This window comes from Sinocyclocheilus rhinocerous, unplaced genomic scaffold, assembly GCF_001515625.1.
Source record: "Sinocyclocheilus rhinocerous isolate Xijiao unplaced genomic scaffold, SAMN03320098_v1.1 scaffold752, whole genome shotgun sequence".
Classification (NCBI taxonomy): domain Eukaryota; kingdom Metazoa; phylum Chordata; class Actinopteri; order Cypriniformes; family Cyprinidae; genus Sinocyclocheilus; species Sinocyclocheilus rhinocerous.
In genome coordinates this window covers 729,532-749,672 of record NW_015639777.1, presented here as the reverse complement: position 1 = coordinate 749,672, position 20,141 = coordinate 729,532, and the positions used below count along the sequence as shown (strand labels likewise).

General features: G+C 36.8%; 2 protein-coding genes across 2 annotated transcripts in view; both read right to left on the bottom strand.

The window, feature by feature from the left end:
- The window catches only part of LOC107751903 (protein FAM198A-like), a 31,496-nt gene extending 31,351 nt beyond the window's left edge, over window positions 1–145 (bottom strand). Inside the window, exon 1 of the mRNA XM_016567675.1 lies at window positions 44–145. Coding sequence (XP_016423161.1) covers window positions 44–145 — 102 coding nt within the window. The remainder of the gene's footprint in view (window positions 1–43) is intronic.
- A 525-nt stretch (window positions 146–670) lies between these two features.
- LOC107751912 (ectonucleoside triphosphate diphosphohydrolase 3-like) lies at window positions 671–8,290 on the bottom strand. Its single transcript, XM_016567683.1, has 10 exons — window positions 8,175–8,290; window positions 6,931–7,053; window positions 6,026–6,143; window positions 5,362–5,521; window positions 4,828–4,987; window positions 4,401–4,628; window positions 3,149–3,421; window positions 2,407–2,517; window positions 2,137–2,274; window positions 671–1,143 (listed from the first exon to the last, which is right to left on the bottom strand). Exons 1-10 carry the CDS (start codon window positions 8,229–8,231, stop codon window positions 952–954), a joined length of 1,560 nt encoding a protein of 519 aa, XP_016423169.1. The 5' UTR covers window positions 8,232–8,290; the 3' UTR covers window positions 671–951.
- Window positions 8,291–20,141: the final 11,851 nt, after the last annotated feature.

Below are 20,141 nucleotides of genomic sequence, written 5' to 3'. Positions count from 1 at the left end.
GGACAAACAGAAGAAGTGAGGAATATTTAACAGCAGCGGTCACGGTGATGATGAGGCGAGCACCAGTGAAGTTTCTCATGCCCGCTCCGTGTGTCTGCTGGGCTGCGATCAAACGGGCAGGGCAGCGCTTTTCACGAGCGGACATCGCTAGACGAATCATGTAAAAAAAAAAATCCCCTCATCTCGGCTCTTTTGTCGTAAGTTATGTTATTACTCCATTAATGTATACTAGCCTATAAATCCAGCGCTCCCTGAACGCAGTCTCTGGCTTATTGCCAGTCAAGTCTCGAGTCATTGCTGTCAAAGTCTAAGTCGAGTCTCAAGTCTTCTTTAATTATGTCGAGTCGCAAGTCATCAAATTTGGGATATATATATATATATATATATATATAAACATAAACACCAGTCTTCACTGCACTGTCATTAACAGTCATAACATTTATTTAGAGTACTATGACATATTTCATCCAAAGACAATGTGTGCTGGAGAGCACATGCAGAAATATATGTGTAAGATACAGAAGGGATGATGCAGTTGAATGAGACAAACATTAGATACAATACACAATCAAAACATTGTCATGACCTAGTAGATACTTTTTACTGTATATAAGCAAAAATCGTTTCTTTGTTTTCAGTGTTTTCATTCAAATCCACAGTACAATACTGTATTCCCGGACTAGAAAGACCTGTACACTCCCTTTTTTGATAGAATGACATTGAATACAAGTTTTAAACACATTTGGTGTTCACATCAGGGGTCTTCTTTTTAACCTTAGCACCACTGGACCTTCACGACCTTCAGGTTCTAAAATTAAAATCTTTCTCTAGCAGGTACATCTGCATTGACACATCAGCGTCTCTCCTGGTTTACAAAACCTCCTTAAGTGGGACACTGGTCCTACAGATGAGAACTCAGTGCAGTATTGATGGGAACTCGGTACAAAAACCTCAATTACAAAAGCGCACCAGCGCAATGACGAGGTATGTGAGAGTGATAATAGTCAGAGCAGAGAACAGGAGGAGGAGTCCAGTGAAGAGAACGTTGTTTATGGGTAGCTTGAGGATTTTCCCTTCAGCTGGGATCATGTTGGAAAGTGCAAGCATGTAGCCCAGGGACCAGGCTATACTGGTATCATTTACCTATGAAACACAAAGAGACATAAGAAGGGGTCCAGTTCACTGCAGAATTTTGGATAGAGAGAATATCCTTGGCAGATATACTGTATGATATTACACTCATGCATTGATACATGCAAGACTTGATATACGTTCCTTAGAAATCAAGTGCTCAGAAATGCATGTACTGTGAAAAGGCATTTAAAGGAATATCCCTGATTCATCATACACTGCATATATACAGTATATTAAAAAAAAAGCGTAATCACGTTTAATGATGTGCAATGTATAATCACGTTTAATTCAATGTTTGACTTGCCATTTCTTTGTAATTATTTGTAAAATGTATTATCCATTTCTGAGGTTTAGGGTCTTATGTACAATGTTATCATGGCAATGTTGTAATATGTATGTATGTATGTAGAGAATGTGTAATGTACAGATACATTGCATTTAACACAGAAAAGGTTAGTAAGCAATTATTTCACTTTGTGGCTATACAAGTTTGAACTGGTCCATGCACTTCCATTGTAAATGCCTTACTGTAAACCAGATTTTTTAAATGTATTTTTGTGGTAATCAACATTATGCCAAAATGCGTTGATTGAGCTTAACTTGTATTGAACACGGAATATTTAATTCATAGGCTTCTATTGCATAATCCGATGGTACAAAATTTCACTCTTCTCTTTTGTTCATGAAGCAGTATTAATTTTTCAGAACTAAAAGGAAGAAAACAACTTGATGTGTGGAATATGTCGGCATATGAAAAAGCTTTAAATGCAGCTTGATAATATTAATGACTAAAACTGCCAACCACATATTCTCCTGTTTTGATATATACCTGGTTAAAACAGGACTGACTTTCTTTGTAATAAGAGTACTTGTTTTGTAAACCAAATAAACTGTAAAATACTTTTTTTTTTTTTACCTCTGTCAGAATTCTGCTAGAAATTGTGAATGGTCAGAAAAATCTCAATCTTTTTAATCTCATGCTAAACATGACATTTAATGTACCTGTTTCTGAAAATTGAGATTTTTCCAGTTGTCTGCATTGAACTTATAACCATCTGCAAGAATGCTGTGCACATAATTTGCAGAGTAGCAGTAGGACTTCAGATGGATGTCTTTGATGTCTTTGATGGATGTCTTGAGCTAAAGGGGGTTCGGGGGGACATTAAAGGTAGGTTTATTTATTTTACACAGTCATAAATCTAACACAAAGATTCATTCCTACCAATCTGTATTTTCCTGCTAGTCATGGTTATGCAGTTGGCGAATACTCACAGTTTTCCAGTCCTTTGAGCATAACTGCTTCATGTTCGTGTCGAATGTCTCCATACTTTTTGAACCCTCCACTTTAAGAGCCCAAGCAGTCCAGTAGAACCCTGCATAAGCCTAAGCAAAAGTGTTATAACGTTTGGTCACAATAACATGCAGGAACTAATGACATTTGACATTAATGAGGTTCAACTATGCCACAAAGGCACCATATTTGATTTGAGAGCTGCATTACATCATTGTGATCACACAAAGCTACCATATGGCTTCAAAAGACATGGAATATAGTGCACTAGTCAGATGCTCTTCTTTTACATTGAATTTTATGTCCTTTTTGGAGTTTGTTTGTTTGTTTTAAAGATTTCCCAAAATTCTCCTTTTGCATTCTACAGACAAAATTAAAGCATAAATGTTTGGAATGATATGAGGTTGAGTAAATGATAACAGAATTTTAATTTTTTGGGTAAACTATTTTGGTAAACTTTATTTTAAGGACCAATTCTCACTATAAATTAGTTGCTTACTAGCATAGCATATTGGCTGTTTACTAGTACTTATAAAGTGCATATTAATACCTTATTCTGCATGACCATATTTTAGATCCCTTAATCCTGCCTCATATCTAAACTTAACAACTACCTTACTAACTATTAATAAGCAGCTAACTAGGAGTTTATTGAGGGAAAACTCTTAGTTAATAGTGAATATGTGTTGCCTAATCTTAGCTTAACTAAAAAGAAATGCATACCATAAAGTCTCCACTGAGCGATGGTTGAAAAACTCCATCAAAGGAACAGTTTTCAGCTCCCCGGCACGACATCAGGTCAAAGATACTCCTGACCAAGACTTTGCACTGTTCAGGGTTACTCTGTCCAAAGAAAGTAATATATCGCTTTGGGCTATACTGCATTGGAAGATCATTCTTTGTGCATTCACTGCCAAAAACCTCCTCAACAAGCATGGAGATATTGTAGCCAGAAGGATAACAGGGCTGCTTCACATTAGCCCAGTCGATGGATTCCTGGAAAAGAAAAAAAACAAAAAAACACGAGAGAGAGAGAGAGAGCAATCATGATAATGCATGTTGCAGAGTTTTAGACAACTACTGTTAAAATTAGTTCTCCCCAGTCTGTTTAATTAGTCATGTCATTCACCTGTGCCCTGTTTATCACTTATCTCATTTAGCTCCCCCATTTGTTCTAGTGTATATACTCCTTGTGTCACTCAGTTCTTTGTCCGATCTCGTCTAGGTGTTACGTCAATGTTAGTGGACGTATTTGCCTTTCTCCTGTGTTTCCCTCCTTTGGATTTATTAAAGACTTCATTTTGGATTTGGATTTTGGATTTGCCCTTGGTCGTGCACTCCTTACTACCCCGTTACATAACAGAAGATCAGATCAAAACAGTTCTTGGTGGCACATTTTTTCCCCTCCTCCCTTTCACCATGGACCTCCCTGCCTTTGCCCTGCTATGCCTGGAGTCTCAGACCAAGGATTCACATCAGGCACTATCCAGACCGCTTGCTTTGCATGTTTTACATTTCATCGATAAAATACTTTATATAATGCATTTAAAGAAAATAAAAGTCCAGTGATTAATTAGTATAAACACTTCTGGTAGAAATCAGGAAAACAATGTAATTCATCCCTCTTTTTCAACCTTATTAAATGACTGATGGTAATGCAGTCTGTACAAGTATCGACGTGGGTTGTTTGGGGAATTGTTAAGCATAAGCTACATGTTTAATTGTATCTCTCAGCAATAATGGATTTCATGAGAAAGGTTTTACACAAATTTTGTGATCAATGTCTTGGTCTATTGATGCTAGCAAAACAAGAAGAACCTGTCTAACAGGTACAATTAATATGCAAATCTAAAAGAACAATCCAGTCTGGATCTAAAATGTTTTACTTACTGTATCCTAAATAAAACATATGGCTATTTTATGGAACAAGTATTAATTCAGAAATTCACTTGACAATGACATGAGTATACTCTACCTTTGAAAGTTTGGCCAAAACTCTCTTCTCAGCTTCATTTTTCCCATAGCAGAGGAAACTGTGTGTATAGATGTTGTATTCATAGCCATAGAGCGAAACCTTAATGATATCTTCACCTTTGGCATCTTCAGAAGTGGCAAAGGCAATCTGGGTGGAGGCTCCACCCAAGTCCAATGAGCCAACTGTCTCAGCCCCATGAGGATGTACCCAGGCATTCCAAAGATTTTTCTATAAAACAGACTAAAGTTTAAAATGTTAAAAGTTCAATTAAGCTCAGTTTTCCCTACTTCTGGTTTAGATTCAGTATTGTGTCATAAAATGACTGCAGTACCCCAAACACTCCTTGTACCTTTAAGATAATATGATTCTGTTCTATATCAAAGAATCAAGAGATCCCCTCTGCACAATAAAATGCCCATGAACTGACCTCTAGGAAGTTCCCCTTCAGGTAGTTGACTGTGATCCAGCCATAAAGGCCTTCTTCCTGTCCAGAGATAATGGAAGCATTTTGGAAATTGAAAGGAAGAGAGCTAAGGTAGTTCTTTATGTCTTTCAGGATAGCGTTGGATGTCTCTTCATCTTTCATACTGTGTAAAAAAGATATTGCAAAGATATGGCACGCATTGCGTCAGTGTCAAGTTAACTTTGTGGCAAATATATTTATACATTTTATTTGTTGATTTATTTAAAAGTGATTGTTATTTGAGAAATAACATCATAATTTGAAAACTCTGTACATCATTTTAACACTCTGAACATGTGCATAAGTCAATTTTTCTTTTATCAAATATTATGTTATTTTTATTATATTCTATTGTCTAACACTGTATGACCCCCTGAGCTCTCAGTATCAAAGTACATGTCTCTACTGATACATACATATATTGAGATACAGATGTAAGAACATAAATAGAAAATACCCCCCCAAAAAAGGGATGGAATTTGTTAAAATCATTCTTACTGTAGAAGCCTCATCCCTGCTGTTGCACCAAGGAAGACTGGGGTCGAGTTATGCCGATAGGAAGGAATGGCCTCGGTTATTTTTGCCATGCAATTTTTTAAACTTTTCCATGTCTTTTTGTCCTGATCCTCATTTTTACCGAGATCTGAAATTCCAGGGCCTTGAAAAGACACATTTTATTATTACATGACTTTCTGTAATATATGAACATTTTTAATTTGCATTATTATTGTATCACTGCCTATGTTAAAAGAGTAGTAAAGAACTAGTAAAAAGAGTAGTAAAGAACTACAGTATACTAAGATAAAAGATTTCATCCATTCATCTATTATGTATATAACAAGTACTTTTTCTCTTTCAAATACATGTTCAGTGAACGAGGTGCTTTCAGATAATGTTGACCATCAACCTGCATTATATTGTATTATGCATTAAATAGTGACGAAAAAGTCAAGACCTGGGCATATTGACATCTGATGCATTTAAAAGGTGCTTTTCATGCTAAGTATAATTGTGGGGGGGAAAAAAGTGGGATTTGTCCTGATTTTTATTTATTTTTTTACATTACGGGACACCCAACTATGCAAAATTCATGGTCCACTAGTATCTCTGAGCTTTTGGTCACTATAAAGAATGAGCCATGTCTTTGAATATATCTCCTAACCTTCAACCTGACACTTTGTGTTCTCCCTCACAACCCCTGTGTTGTTTTCTTTTTCGGCAGGCCACTCATAGAGATACACGGTGGTCCTGGAGGAGCCTGCATCCAAAACAATACCATACTGGAGAGAGAGAAAGAGAACGAGAGAGAGCGAGAGAGAGAGAGAGAGAGAGAGAGCAATAGAAGTGATGAAAGACTGTTACAGTAATCATGTTAAGACCAAATTCTGAAGATCTTGCAAAGCCATAAAGAGCGTATTCATTTGCACTCTTTGCAAAATGTACTGGTGAATAGCAATTTGCTATGGTCTAAATCATGATTGAGTGAAGGATTCAAGAACAGACATGTCTAATCGCCTGAAGCTCTTTTGGAGGAAACTAACAAAAGAACATTCTTCCGTTGGGAAAATATTCAAGGACTGACGTTATGAGTCATCAAAAGGATCTTCTTAAGATTAAGGATGCAGCATTGTATGGAATTAAATAACTCCACCAATGGTGATTATCCACTGAAAGTTGTTTTTGTGTGTGTGTGTTTTTTAAAAAGTATTTGTTTTCACTAAAAGTAAAAGGAAACTAAATGAAGCATAATGAAAATGCATAATCCACAAGTTATATCTATAATAATCTTTCACCACATTTTACCCACCATTCATCTGTAAATGAATAGTGGCCCATATGTGTGACATCTGATGTTTGTTTTTTCAACACAGAATAGAAATGTTACATAGAAACAGAAAATACAAACATTCCTCATATTATAATATATTATTAAATAAATAATATTGTATATTATTAAATAACAGGAATAAATACGTTAATTCTACACACTCTAAAGGGAACCCAATTTATTGGTCAGTTTAATAGGTTCCACTTTGTATCATGTATGCTCAAATTATATAATTTTACCTTTAATCCACGGGATATATAAGTCTTCTTATGATTTTGTACAACTGCTATAGAAATGATGACTGCTATGCTGGCCAGCATAAAGGCGGCGGCCAAAGCTATTGCAATTTTTGCCATCCTCACCTACAGACAAAGAGATGAATGTATCAGATTTCCAGCTTACTGTTAAGCTTGATCATCATCGAACTAATAGCTGAACACTCTTTATAATAGAAGATCAAATTAAATCAAACAAACAAACAAAAAGTTTTACAGGAAAATATTTGAACTTTTTATTCACAATTACTTTAGAAAACAATGTAGCAATGCTGTAAAGAACCCAGAAATCAAACAATCATGTATCCAACATGCTCATAAAAGCTTAAAAGGTGCACTTGTAATCTTGAAGTGAGCTTTACATTTTAAGGTAGCTTGATGTAACCTTGTAGTCGGGTTGCTTCAGTCATATTAAATTTTAATATTTGTTTTTAACCAAATAATTTAGATGTTATGACATACAGCATTTTTTTTAACTGATAAAACAATTTTACAGTGTTTTGATTGAGAAAGGGGGTTGTTTGTTGAGCCCGGGAACTGTTAATAAAAACTGTACTTTCTAAATGATTTCCCCAACATATTACTCTCAGCACTTTCTTGAAGAAAAATGTGCAAGTACAAACATATTTACTTTTGCCATGTTGTGAGATTTGGGAAACTCTTTCACACACTGTCAAGGCCATAGGCACTCTGTCAATCATAGATTTGTTATCTTCTGCAAAAATGGTCTGGAGCACGCTCAGTTTTGTACCCTACTCAACCAGATAAAAGTATGTACTCATATCATCCTGGAGCCTTTTACACACTAAGCCATATTACGGTTTCAGTTTCTAATTTGATCAAAGAACGTGGTTCTTTGAACTCAAAGACATACAGTATCTGTTTAATGTCATTCTAATACTGCTTCTGTGCTGTCATCCAAAACAACTTACCATACAATTGTTTATTTAAATTATATATTACATAAATATATATTTATTTATGTGAGCCCACAAACTGAGATATAGCAGTTTTCAAAGACATCATATCAATCCATAAAATTTTATAACAAAATTAATGAAATGCTTAATTGTTTTAAGCCACATTTGTTCTATGATCTGATCTTACATGATCTGTAAAGAAAGCAAATATCAAATGCAAAATACATACATTTCTGTCACAACAATACTGCCATTATTAATATAGTAATAAAAGGTTTATTTGCTTACCCCTCTGCGTGAGGCTGTTGTAAGGTGGTCTGAAGATGGGGACTCCTTATTGATCATTCTGTCCAGATGTGCAAGACCGTGAATGTGTAACTGTGTTTTCGATGTGTGTGTGAGAGTGTGTGTGCATATGTTTGTGTGTGAAAAAGCATGCTGAGGAGACAGAATGGGAGGGGTTTGGCTGTCACTCCCCAATAAGCAGGACCTTTCTATTAAAGTTCATTAGAAACTCCTCCCATTCAGATAGATGTTAATAAGGAAAATACCTTATTGTTAACATTTATGAAAAAATCAAATAATACTATTAGCTCATATTTAGCTATTTATACATTATGTATGTGGACTTTTTTTCTCAATTCATTCAATTACTGCCATGAAAAATCTAGAATCAATTATTTGCATTTTTAATGGAAATATTTTAAACACATTTCGCATTCTTATGATGCTGTGCGGACATGTGCTGCAACACATTCATAGTTATGAATATGGCAGTTCCCACTGCAAAGAAAAAAAGAGACTTCAGTTTATTTTTAAAACATATTTCATTCAATAATGTTAAAATAGTGTCTTCATATTTGTGGGTAATACAGGCAACAGTTTGCAAGAGTATTGACATTTGAGAGGTAAAATCTTTTCATAAATCTCTTTCTGCTGGTTGCACATTAAGTGTTTTTAAAAGCTTGTAATATTATTTGAAAATGTCCCTTTTAATGGGTTATTTTGTTTGCTTGGTCAGCTGGATATGTTTATGCCTGATCCTAATGGGGCACTTTACAGCAACCTGAGAATGAACGAAAGAGCTGTGTGGTGATCAGAGCTCACAAAAGATTACTTTATTGGAAAGTCACAGACCACATGAGAGACATACTGACACTGACATTACATTAACTCTCTGCTAGAACAGGATCCTTTTACAAAACAGGGCCACACTTTGCAGTGTGGTTTGGGCGAGGTATTAATCCTTCAGGGAAGATCTTTTCAAAGTGGAACCCTCATTGACTAACAGAATTTTTAATGCAAACTGATGGAGAAAAAAAATTCTGGGAACTGCTGGGGAAAAAGTTTTGAATGCAGCTGAGTCAACTGACCCTGTTGAATGACTGGTTGCCAGTATGTTCTGTTTTTGTCCACATTATGAGATGGTGTGCTGGTGCCCAACTAAAGACTACATGCTTTGTGAGCATTTACTTTGTAGAAACAAACTTTGCATTTAAGTTAGCAATTACAGTTAAATTAATTTCTTTGAATTTCATTTCAGTTTAATTCCAGCTCCTTTCAAATTTGTTCCATTCAAATTTGACTTGTAATTTGGCATCCTTCTAGCAAATTTTACATTTAATTTAAAGTCAGGAACTGAACTGCCATTTAAATTCAATTCTGAATCAAACCACTAATACTTGAACACTTCATGTAAAATCAAAGCAGTGTCAACGTTACAGTTTGTAATACATTCATTGTACTTTTTCCAACCAGTTTGAACATTTCCACTGATTAAGAAATCTGTGTGAGAAGTTAAATGGGTGAACTAGCCTGAATCAGCATGGAAATTCATTCATTCAAGAAACTGACATTGCTGGCTTGATTTTTGCCATTTTCAAAGTGTATTACTTACAACCCTGCAGAGGATAAAGTTGTATGGATGGATGGATGCAGGGCCGTTTCTAGCCAATTTGACGCCCTAGGCGACTGCCTAGCTCGCCTATGCCTAGAAACAGCCCTGGATGGATGGATATTATCACTTGACTAAGCTCAGCAAAAGTAAAGAGATCACACTCAGATCATATTGGATAATAATTTTATTTGTTCCAAACATATTTTGAATTCTCTCTATTGAGCTTCAACTGTCCTTCACTGCAGTTCTACGAAACGCTGGGAATCCTCGCCACCCTGACGCCTCACACATCTACTCAAAGCTGCTATAGCCTGGAAAGATGAATCATACCTTAACACTGACTGGAGATGAAGACAGCCAAACTGAATTAGATTGTTCTCTCCGTCATAGCGTGTGCTGAATACATGTATTTTTAGCTGCTGGAAGTGTGATTTGACACTCCATTAGCCACAAGAAGCCGGAAAGTCAGTTCTTCACAATTGGATTAGGATGGAGAAGGGAGGGAAAACAGGCATATTAAAGCCTTTCTCACTATGCTATAACATGGTTTGCAGTCCTTGGGTTCACTGCCACGCACACAGGCCTTACACCTATAAATACCCTGGCTTGTCATCGGTGTTTAATATCAAAAACGTGATCCATTGTGTTGATGACATGGATGACTGCAGGTTATTGTGTTGGTGTTTGTATGCAAGTGTGAACTAATGACAAGAGCCACTTCATGCTTTTTCCAAATCATATGTGTTCTTTTGTATGTTTTTTTATTTTATTTAAATGTTAGTTGATCTGGTAGGTGGGTACGCACTGTAGGCAGGTATGTACTTTACACAGTAGAAAAAAAAGTTTAGTTAAAACAAAACAGGATATACTTTACAGTACAATTCAATTTGTTAACATTATTTAATGCATTATGTATCATGAATTAGAAATGAACAAATACATTTTTTTCCAGAATATATTAGGACAATATTCATTAATGACTGATCATTGTTATTTCATGACTGTACATTTAAAACTTGAGAAAATTGTAGAGCTCCAAACAGGAAAAAATAGGTCCTTGTACTGCAGGTGCGTAGAGCCAGTAGGATACTTGAAAATGAACAAGAGGGTGGCTAACCGCACACTGAACCACTCAAGACTGGAAATGTCTACAAAAACATCTTTTTTATTTTATTAATTGCATCGTGCAAAACATGCAAAGTGCATGTGAATTAAAAGCAGTTGGACACGAGCGAGCAAGCAAGCAAGCAGACGTTTCAGCATATTGCTATCTTCAGTGCTCACTTAACAAACAAATTCACCCTTTTAAGTAGGTCAGCAATTAAAGACAATCAGCTGAATTCAATTATCTCAGGTAAACCTCAATTATCACAAGCAGAATTCCAAGAAAGTTTGATCATTCACATATATGTAGCAGAATATTACAAGTATACAACTTCAAAGAATGACCAAACATTACAAATACAACAAACACAGCAGGAGAAAAAAAGAAGATAAAGTAGTAACGACAATAACAATTTTTACAAAAAACAAGAGAGTTCTAGTTCTTCATTCATACCCTCAGGACATAAAGATTTAAGTTCAAAGATCCAGAAAACTTCTTATCTCTATCTCCACCTCTTCTATGAGGGAGAATCCTCTCGATGCCCAGGAACTTCATGTCAGGCAAAGAGTGGTTGGCAGACTTAAAGTGACGAGAAATTGAAGATGTATCATCCTGTCTCCTAATGGCACTTGTGTGTTCAATCATTCTTGTGCGTAATGCACGTATAGTTTTGCCAACATATAGTTGTAAACATGGACAGATGATAATGTAAATAACATATGTACTCTTACAAGTGATCAATTGTCTAATCTTATAGGTTTTTAGTGTACGAGGATGTGTAAATGATTTACATTTAACATACTTAGTACAGGAAGTACAGTTGTGACATGGAAAATTACCCTGGGCATCGACAAGAGTAGTCGGAGAAGAGATGTAGGTGTCAGATCCTCGCCACCCTGACGCCTCACACATCTAGGCAAAGCTGCTATAGCCAGGGAAGATGAATCATACCTTAACACTGACTGGAGATGAAGACAGCCAAACTGAATTAGATTGTTCTCTCCGTCATAGCGTGTGCTGAATACATGTATTTTTAGCTGCTGGAAGTGTGATTTGACACTCCATTAGCCACAAGAAGCCGGAAAGTCAGTTCTTCACAATTGGATTAGGATGGAGAAGGGAGGGAAAACAGGCATATTAAAGCCTTTCTCACTATGCTATAACATGGTTTGCAGTCCTTGGGTTCACTGCCACGCACACAGGCCTTACACCTATAAATACCCTGGCTTGTCATCGGTGTTTAATATCAAAAACGTGATCCATTGTGTTGATGACATGGATGACTGCAGGTTATTGTGTTGGTGTTTGTATGCAAGTGTGAACTAATGACAAGAGCCACTTCATGCTTTTTCCAAATCATATGTGTTCTTTTGTATGTTTTTTTATTTTATTTAAATGTTAGTTGATCTGGTAGGTGGGTACGCACTGTAGGCAGGTATGTACTTTACACAGTAGAAAAAAAAGTTTAGTTAAAACAAAACAGGATATACTTTACAGTACAATTCAATTTGTTAACATTATTTAATGCATTATGTATCATGAATTAGAAATGAACAAATACATTTTTTTCCAGAATATATTAGGACAATATTCATTAATGACTGATCATTGTTATTTCATGACTGTACATTTAAAACTTGAGAAAATTGTAGAGCTCCAAACAGGAAAAAATAGGTCCTTGTACTGCAGGTGCGTAGAGCCAGTAGGATACTTGAAAATGAACAAGAGGGTGGCTAACCGCACACTGAACCACTCAAGACTGGAAATGTCTACAAAAACATCTTTTTTATTTTATTAATTGCATCGTGCAAAACATGCAAAGTGCATGTGAATTAAAAGCAGTTGGACACGAGCGAGCAAGCAAGCAAGCAGACGTTTCAGCATATTGCTATCTTCAGTGCTCACTTAACAAACAAATTCACCCTTTTAAGTAGGTCAGCAATTAAAGACAATCAGCTGAATTCAATTATCTCAGGTAAACCTCAATTATCACAAGCAGAATTCCAAGAAAGTTTGATCATTCACATATATGTAGCAGAATATTACAAGTATACAACTTCAAAGAATGACCAAACATTACAAATACAACAAACACAGCAGGAGAAAAAAAGAAGATAAAGTAGTAACGACAATAACAATTTTTACAAAAAACAAGAGAGTTCTAGTTCTTCATTCATACCCTCAGGACATAAAGATTTAAGTTCAAAGATCCAGAAAACTTCTTATCTCTATCTCCACCTCTTCTATGAGGGAGAATCCTCTCGATGCCCAGGAACTTCATGTCAGGCAAAGAGTGGTTGGCAGACTTAAAGTGACGAGAAATTGAAGATGTATCATCCTGTCTCCTAATGGCACTTGTGTGTTCAATCATTCTTGTGCATAATGCACGCATAGTTTTGCCAACATATAGTTGTGAACATGGAAAAGATGATAATATAAATAACATATGTACTCTTACAAGTGATCAATTGTCTAATCTTATATGTTTTTAGTGTATGAGGATATGTAAATGATTTATATTTAGCATACTTAGTACAGGAAGTACAGTTGTGACATGGAAAATTACCCTGGGCATCGACAAGAGTAATCGGAGAAGAGATGTAGGTGTTAGCATAAATAAGCTTATCCCTCAAATTAGAGCTCCTGGAAGAGACAAAGAGTGGTTGATAACTAAATACATTCAATAACTGGGGATCACTTTGGATAACGTGCCAATGACTCTTGATAATAGTTTTAATGTCATTACTCAGTGGACAGTATGATTTAATAATACATGAAAAATTTTTGTTTCTTTTATTCATAGTCAAATTTCTTTCCTCCTGTTTCTTGTTCCTGCACCTTCTCAAGTGCAGTGTCAAGCCACTTATTAGGATAACCCCGTGATTTAAAGTCCATATAGAAGCTCTGGGCTTTAGCCTTAAAATCCTCTTTCTTAGAACAAATACGATGGAGTCTCAAAAACTAGCTATAGGGTAAACCACATTTTAAGGGCATTGGGTGAGCACTCTTAGCATGAAGAAGACTGTTCTTAGCTGTGTCTTTTCTAATAAGAGAGGAGACTATTTGATTATCCACAATTGATATAGAGGTGTCCAAGAAATTGACATCAGTGATCCCCACATGATATGTGAATTTGATGGAAGGCCTAAGACAGTTCATGCACAGAACAAATGCTTCAAAGTCACTTTCAGAACCTTTGTAAATAACAAAGCAATCATCAATGTATCTCTTAAACAAAATGATGTACATGATGTATGACTGTACATTTAGCAATTAACATTAACCACGATTAACAAATGTTCAACATGTTCAGTGTAAAACTCTCCATTTGTGTATACAGTCTCATTTACAGTATGTATAATGAGCGTGATCGTAGACAGAAGAAAGGTGTTCCCTTAATTATATTAATATATCATACAACCACTGAACTATCTAATAGCAGTCGATTCAATTCAATTCTCAGTGAAACCTAAAACCGGCTTATCACATTAGTGTCCATATTTAGATAGGGAGTCAATGCAAAGTTTAAGTGTGAAAAGATATGAACGATTAACTCATTCATCATAACATCCCTGATGTTTGGACATGTGAGGTTTTTAGATGACTGTAAACGAACTTTACTTTGGTCATTTGAATCACTTAAGTGATGAATAGCAACAATAATCAGGAATAAATGACCACAAAGGATCTACACAAAGATTAATCTTCAGTTAATTATTATAAAAAGCATTAATGCTGCCAGCTATAGCACTCAGAGATGATGGATTCCTATGTGTATACTATAAATAAAATATGCTGTTTTGTTGATACATCTTTATCAGTTATTCTGTTTATACACCAGATACTATCAGAATACATCAGTGCTTCCATTATGTCTATAGATAGCTGAAATGGAGGAGGCTGAGATGTGTGATTTCTCAAGAAACAATTAGTTGAGCAAGTGCTCCTTGGATTTACAGCAAGACACTGACCACAGAGAGAAATAGTGTCCTTTTTACATCCACAGCAGTTAATCAAATAACACAGTCAGGAAAGGGGCACAATGTCAACTTTACTGTACACAAATCATTCCTTCCTTAGGTCTTAAGAATTATTATGTCATGTCTGTGGTGTACATCTTTATTACCCAGAGTACATTTCCTCAAACTCTTAACAATTAAGGACTGAAGGAGTCCAAGTCTGCTGGGACTTTGTAGATTTCCTAAAGACATTTAGTTGAGTGCCAGACAATATCCTGTCACATTCTGCAGATATAATGTGAGATGACCAGACACTTAAACAAACATGCCAGTGGGACCTATTAGGACTGTTGTGATTTAATACATTTAAGCTAAATTTTCAGACACTATATCTATGAAGGAGTGATCAAAAGAATGATTGTCTGACTTTGGGATGCCCTTTAAACAGACATCCCATCTGCTAATTATGCTTTCTGTGTCCATACATCAAATGTGACATCACAACTGGACACTTGTCCTTTTTTTTTTTACTGGAATATGAATAGTCTTTCTTGAGAGCCTCAAAAAGTACTCAAAAGTAAAAAAAAAAAAAAGTCAAAAGTAGGTTTCAGTATGCCATTTGCACAATTGAACATTTGTGTGTAATGTGTGTGATTCCCTATAATCATCTGCCAGGCAGTCTGCCTGGCCACCCAGTTCCAGAAAGTATTGCACGCAACTATCATTATGCTTATTTGGTGTGTTGCATGGAGAATGTCAATAATAATCCTATTCAGTTACCAGTTCATCATATCTGTAACATGTAATTATATCCTGTATTGTCCTCCAACCTGTTAAACTTAAAGGATAGTTCACCCCAAAATTTGAATTCTGACATCATTTACTCACCCTCACGTTGTTCTAAATCTGAAGAACACTGAGACATTTTTCAAATGATCTTCATTTGTGCTCCACAGAAGAAAATCATACAGGTTTGAAATGAAGACAGAATTTTAATTTTTAGGTGAAATATCCCTGTAATGGAGATCATCAGAAGTGTTCAGAAGAATTTGAGAGAAAATCAGCAAATATCAATATCAATAAATAATGAAATCTCATTATACAGTAAATATAAAAAATATCAGGGCCAGTCTAACATTCAGAGCCACTAGAATAAACTCATTAGTATTGTATCACATCTATACATCCTCAAATATAATTGTAGCTTGTATAGTCCATTAATCAAAGTGCAGCTGTTAAGTGCACAATAAGATAGGCTTGTGGCAAAGTGCATTAGCACACAGTATTACAAGTATTATGATCTCTTCCCATTAGAACATTTATCTGTATCCTTGCATTGTCAATCAATAATTAGACAGCTTAAACGTAAATGAATACAGAAATGCTGATATATATTTTTGCAAAATACTTGCACAATTCTACGTTATGACCTCAAAACACTTACCATAGGTCATGATTTGTAGACTAATACATTTTGACATTTGCATCGCAAAAGTAGCTTCATATTTATGGCTATTGTAATGTAGTAAACTTGCTTAATAGCTCACCTGGTACAGCATTCCACTTGCAGTGCAGAGAGCTCAGGTATGAAACAGGTGAAAGACTTGTAGATGCAAATTAAATTAGCGTAATTACATTATGGTTTTTATGTCACGTTTGCTTTTGTTAACACTATTGGTTAGGTTTAGGGCAGGGTTTAGTGTAGGTGGTATGTTATTTTCAAACGTGACAGAGGATTAACCTTTTAGCACCACTCACTAGACATTTCAGTTCCAAACATCCAAAATGCATTCAACAACCAATGTAATAAAACATTGCCAGATTCATGTTCATCTGTTTTAGTGGTACTCATTGGACATTTGACTTTGAAAATGTCACAAAACATGCAAGAACCAAAGTATTCATTTTGGAGAAATGTTACCACAGGCACATTTTTCCAATGAGCCTTGGAAAAAGGTAGCTAAATTTGACAGATGCCAACACAGGACAGGTTACTTGACTGATGGTCAAAATTCTACCAAAAATAACACCTGTAAATCCCTGTTCAGCCAGTAGCATGATAATAATTTAACATATTGGACATCTTGGGCATATACTTTCAATGAACCCCCCCCATTCAATTATATCATGTATTGTCCTCCAACCTGTTAAACTTAAAGGATAGTTCACCCCAAAATTAGAATTTGAAGATTTAAACATTCCCTTTCATAGGTTCAATCAACGCTGCCCCAGGGCTGACGCTATGGGAAACACCCCCTAGGTGTGTAGATTGACTGAAGCCAGTATAGAAACAAATCAGTTTAACTGCATCACCAGCACCTTGTAAGAAACACCAGTGCCATCACTATTTATATTTGTTCTTTAGGAAGCGATTCATCTCACCTGTGATATAGAGTTTTTCTTGTAGATTGTTTTCATTCTCAGTGACCTTGTGGTGAACACAATGCCATTTTGGAAGTGTATGCCACTGGGTTATCATTTTATAACTGAGTGACAGATACACACGTTAAGTGTGTTAAGTGTTTGGGCATTAAGCACACTCGAGTTGCACCTGAGGGCACTGCCAGTTGCATGCATGGTTGGAATTTAAACTGAAAGTGCATTGTTTTCGGCTCGCTTTCTTTTTGGGTTATCGAAACCCTGGAAGCAGCTGTGTGCAGCATGTATGACTAACCCAGCTGTGTCTTTTGGGCAAAACAGTAGTCGTCCACTTTTAAGCAGCTTATTCCCTGTTGGGGAAGCCGTTCTTGCTCCAGCTCTCTCCAACATCCTTAATGTTTCTCTGTTTGTTTTGTGTGTGAACACATGGCTTTGTCTTTGTTTATGTTGGGCATGTGCTTACCTTGTCATGCCTCCTTGTTTACCACACTCCCTTGTTTAATCTTTGTCTAGTCATTATTTATCTTGTTGTTTTCACCTGTTTCTTGTGTGCTATCTCCATATTTATTGTGCCCTCTTCCCTCATGCCTTTGCCGGTTTTCTTTGTGCTCTATCTACTTTTTGTTGTGTTATATTATCCAGGTGGTCTTTAGTTTTTTCAGCAAACCAAATGACCTCAAACACCTGCTTCACAAGTTCAATGATATATTCTCAGAGAACCCGGGCAAAACGCAAGTAGGTAGCAGCCCTACAGAATCCCAGAGCCTCAAAGACAGGCTATTGAGGAGGAAGTTTGGAAAATGCTCAAGCTTGTAACAATTGGCCCTATTGGTAGATTTTACAATTGTTAAAATTGGGTCAGATTAAGCTGTAAGAGGTTGGGAGTGTTTCAAATGATGAGACATACAAGAGTTATAAAGTGAATTAACTAAGTGTATTTACTGTGACAGTTTCGGGATGAACCATACAGTTTTAATTGTCAAACGCAAGAGCCAATTGGGAGAAAGACATGGAAGATCATGAGTGTAAATAACCAGATAAGAGGAAGTGGAAGCAGTGAGAGAAAAGGGTAACAGTGAAATGTTGAGTTGTGAGAGTGCAGACAACAATAGAGGCCGCCGCCGAGTCGAGTCTTGGGCAAGCTGGAATCAAATGCATGCTGGTTTTGCTAAACTGAGTAGTACAGCACCAAAAGAGGGATTACTTGCCACTCTGTCGGATCTTCCTTGCCCAGACTTTAGAGCATTTGTTCCTGGTGCATACTGCGGAGCGTTTGTCTGGCATGGTCGACGGAGAGTTGACCGTGCCAGCGTACTTAGCGCTTCCGAGATGGTCTGTTCCTGTGTTTTTGACACTGCCTACGGAATGTTGCCGGATCCACTCGCGGGCATTCCACCTCAAGGCTTACTGTTCACTGGACAATAACTCTTAACCAAATGAACTAATAATTACCCTGGTACACGACACACCACATTAATTTTCAATTAAATTCCTATAGTTAAGTTGGCCACAGTTACATTACAATCTCCACACTGAACTTAAAACAACACTATAAAACAGGGTGTTTAAAGCATAGAGTCCATTGGTTCCAACAATGGGTCATTGTGTTAGCGACCCTGTTTGTTTGGCATGCTGCTCTTTTATGCTGTCCATTTCCTATTTCTGACTGATCACATGACAGGCTGACCCAAGATCACTTAAAGACATACACATAAAATAGATAAGGAGGAAGATAAAATAGATAAGAGGAAGATAACATGTACACCTATTAAAACTCCAATATAGATAAAACCATTATAATATATTGGGCAGGTTAAAACATGTGTCTTATGTGACAGTTTCACAAGCTTGGAATCATCAAAGAGCCTTACAGCCTTTGATTCATCCCCATTGCAATGGTCCCTAAACCTGACTGCACCTTCCAGTTCTGTAATGACTTAAGGAAACTAAACGAGGTCTCCACCTTCGATGGGTATCCCATGCTTCATGTGGATGAACTTATCGAATGGCTAGGGAAGGCCTGGTGGTTCAGCCAGCCACCTTCCAGTAGATGATGGATATCATTCTCCAACCGTATCACACTTTTGCCACTAACCTCAATTATGCTGTCATCCACACAGAGAGCTGGGAGGAATATCTCACAAATCATCAGAAGGTCTTGTTGGAGTTCAGGAGGGCTGGACTCACAGCCAACCCCATCAAACCCCAGTAGGACAAGATTGTGGTAGTCTACTGCTCACTACCAAGAGCCAGGTATATGCCTTTCCGGGCTTGGCAGGATATTATCAATATTTTATTCCTCACTTCTCCTCTCTAGCCTGCCCACTAACCGACCTGACCTGGAAGGGACAGCCTGAGAAGGTTCAGTGGTCACTGGCAGTGGAAAAAGCGTCTCTGAAGAACACATTGATCGTTGAGCCTGTCCTCCACACACCTGACTTCACCCTGCCCTTGATCAGACGGACACACCCAGTTATGTTCTTGGAGCTGTACTTTCCCAAGAGTTCTGGGGTGAACATCCTGTTCTCTTTTTAAGTCGGAAACTGTCCCCGGCAGAGAACAATTACGCAGCTGTGGAATGAGAAGCCCAGGAAATGGGCAGTCCTGGTATTCACTATTACCTCCTTACGGGTGATCCTTTACCCTTGTAATGGACCACACTCCCCTTCAATGGATGGCATTGAATGGAACGCTGAACTCATACGTCATTCGCCCGGAGCTGCTTCCGTGTAGGACTGCTGGCGCAAGCTACATTAAAGGGATTATTGCGTTTTGAATATGGATATTTTTCTTACAAAAACGCATCGATTTGCTACAGGAAGCCTTTGTTCACCCCCCGGAGCCGTGTGAGACACTTTTTTTTATGGATGGGTGCTTTTTATTTAACTTCTTTTGGACTGATGCATGCAACACCC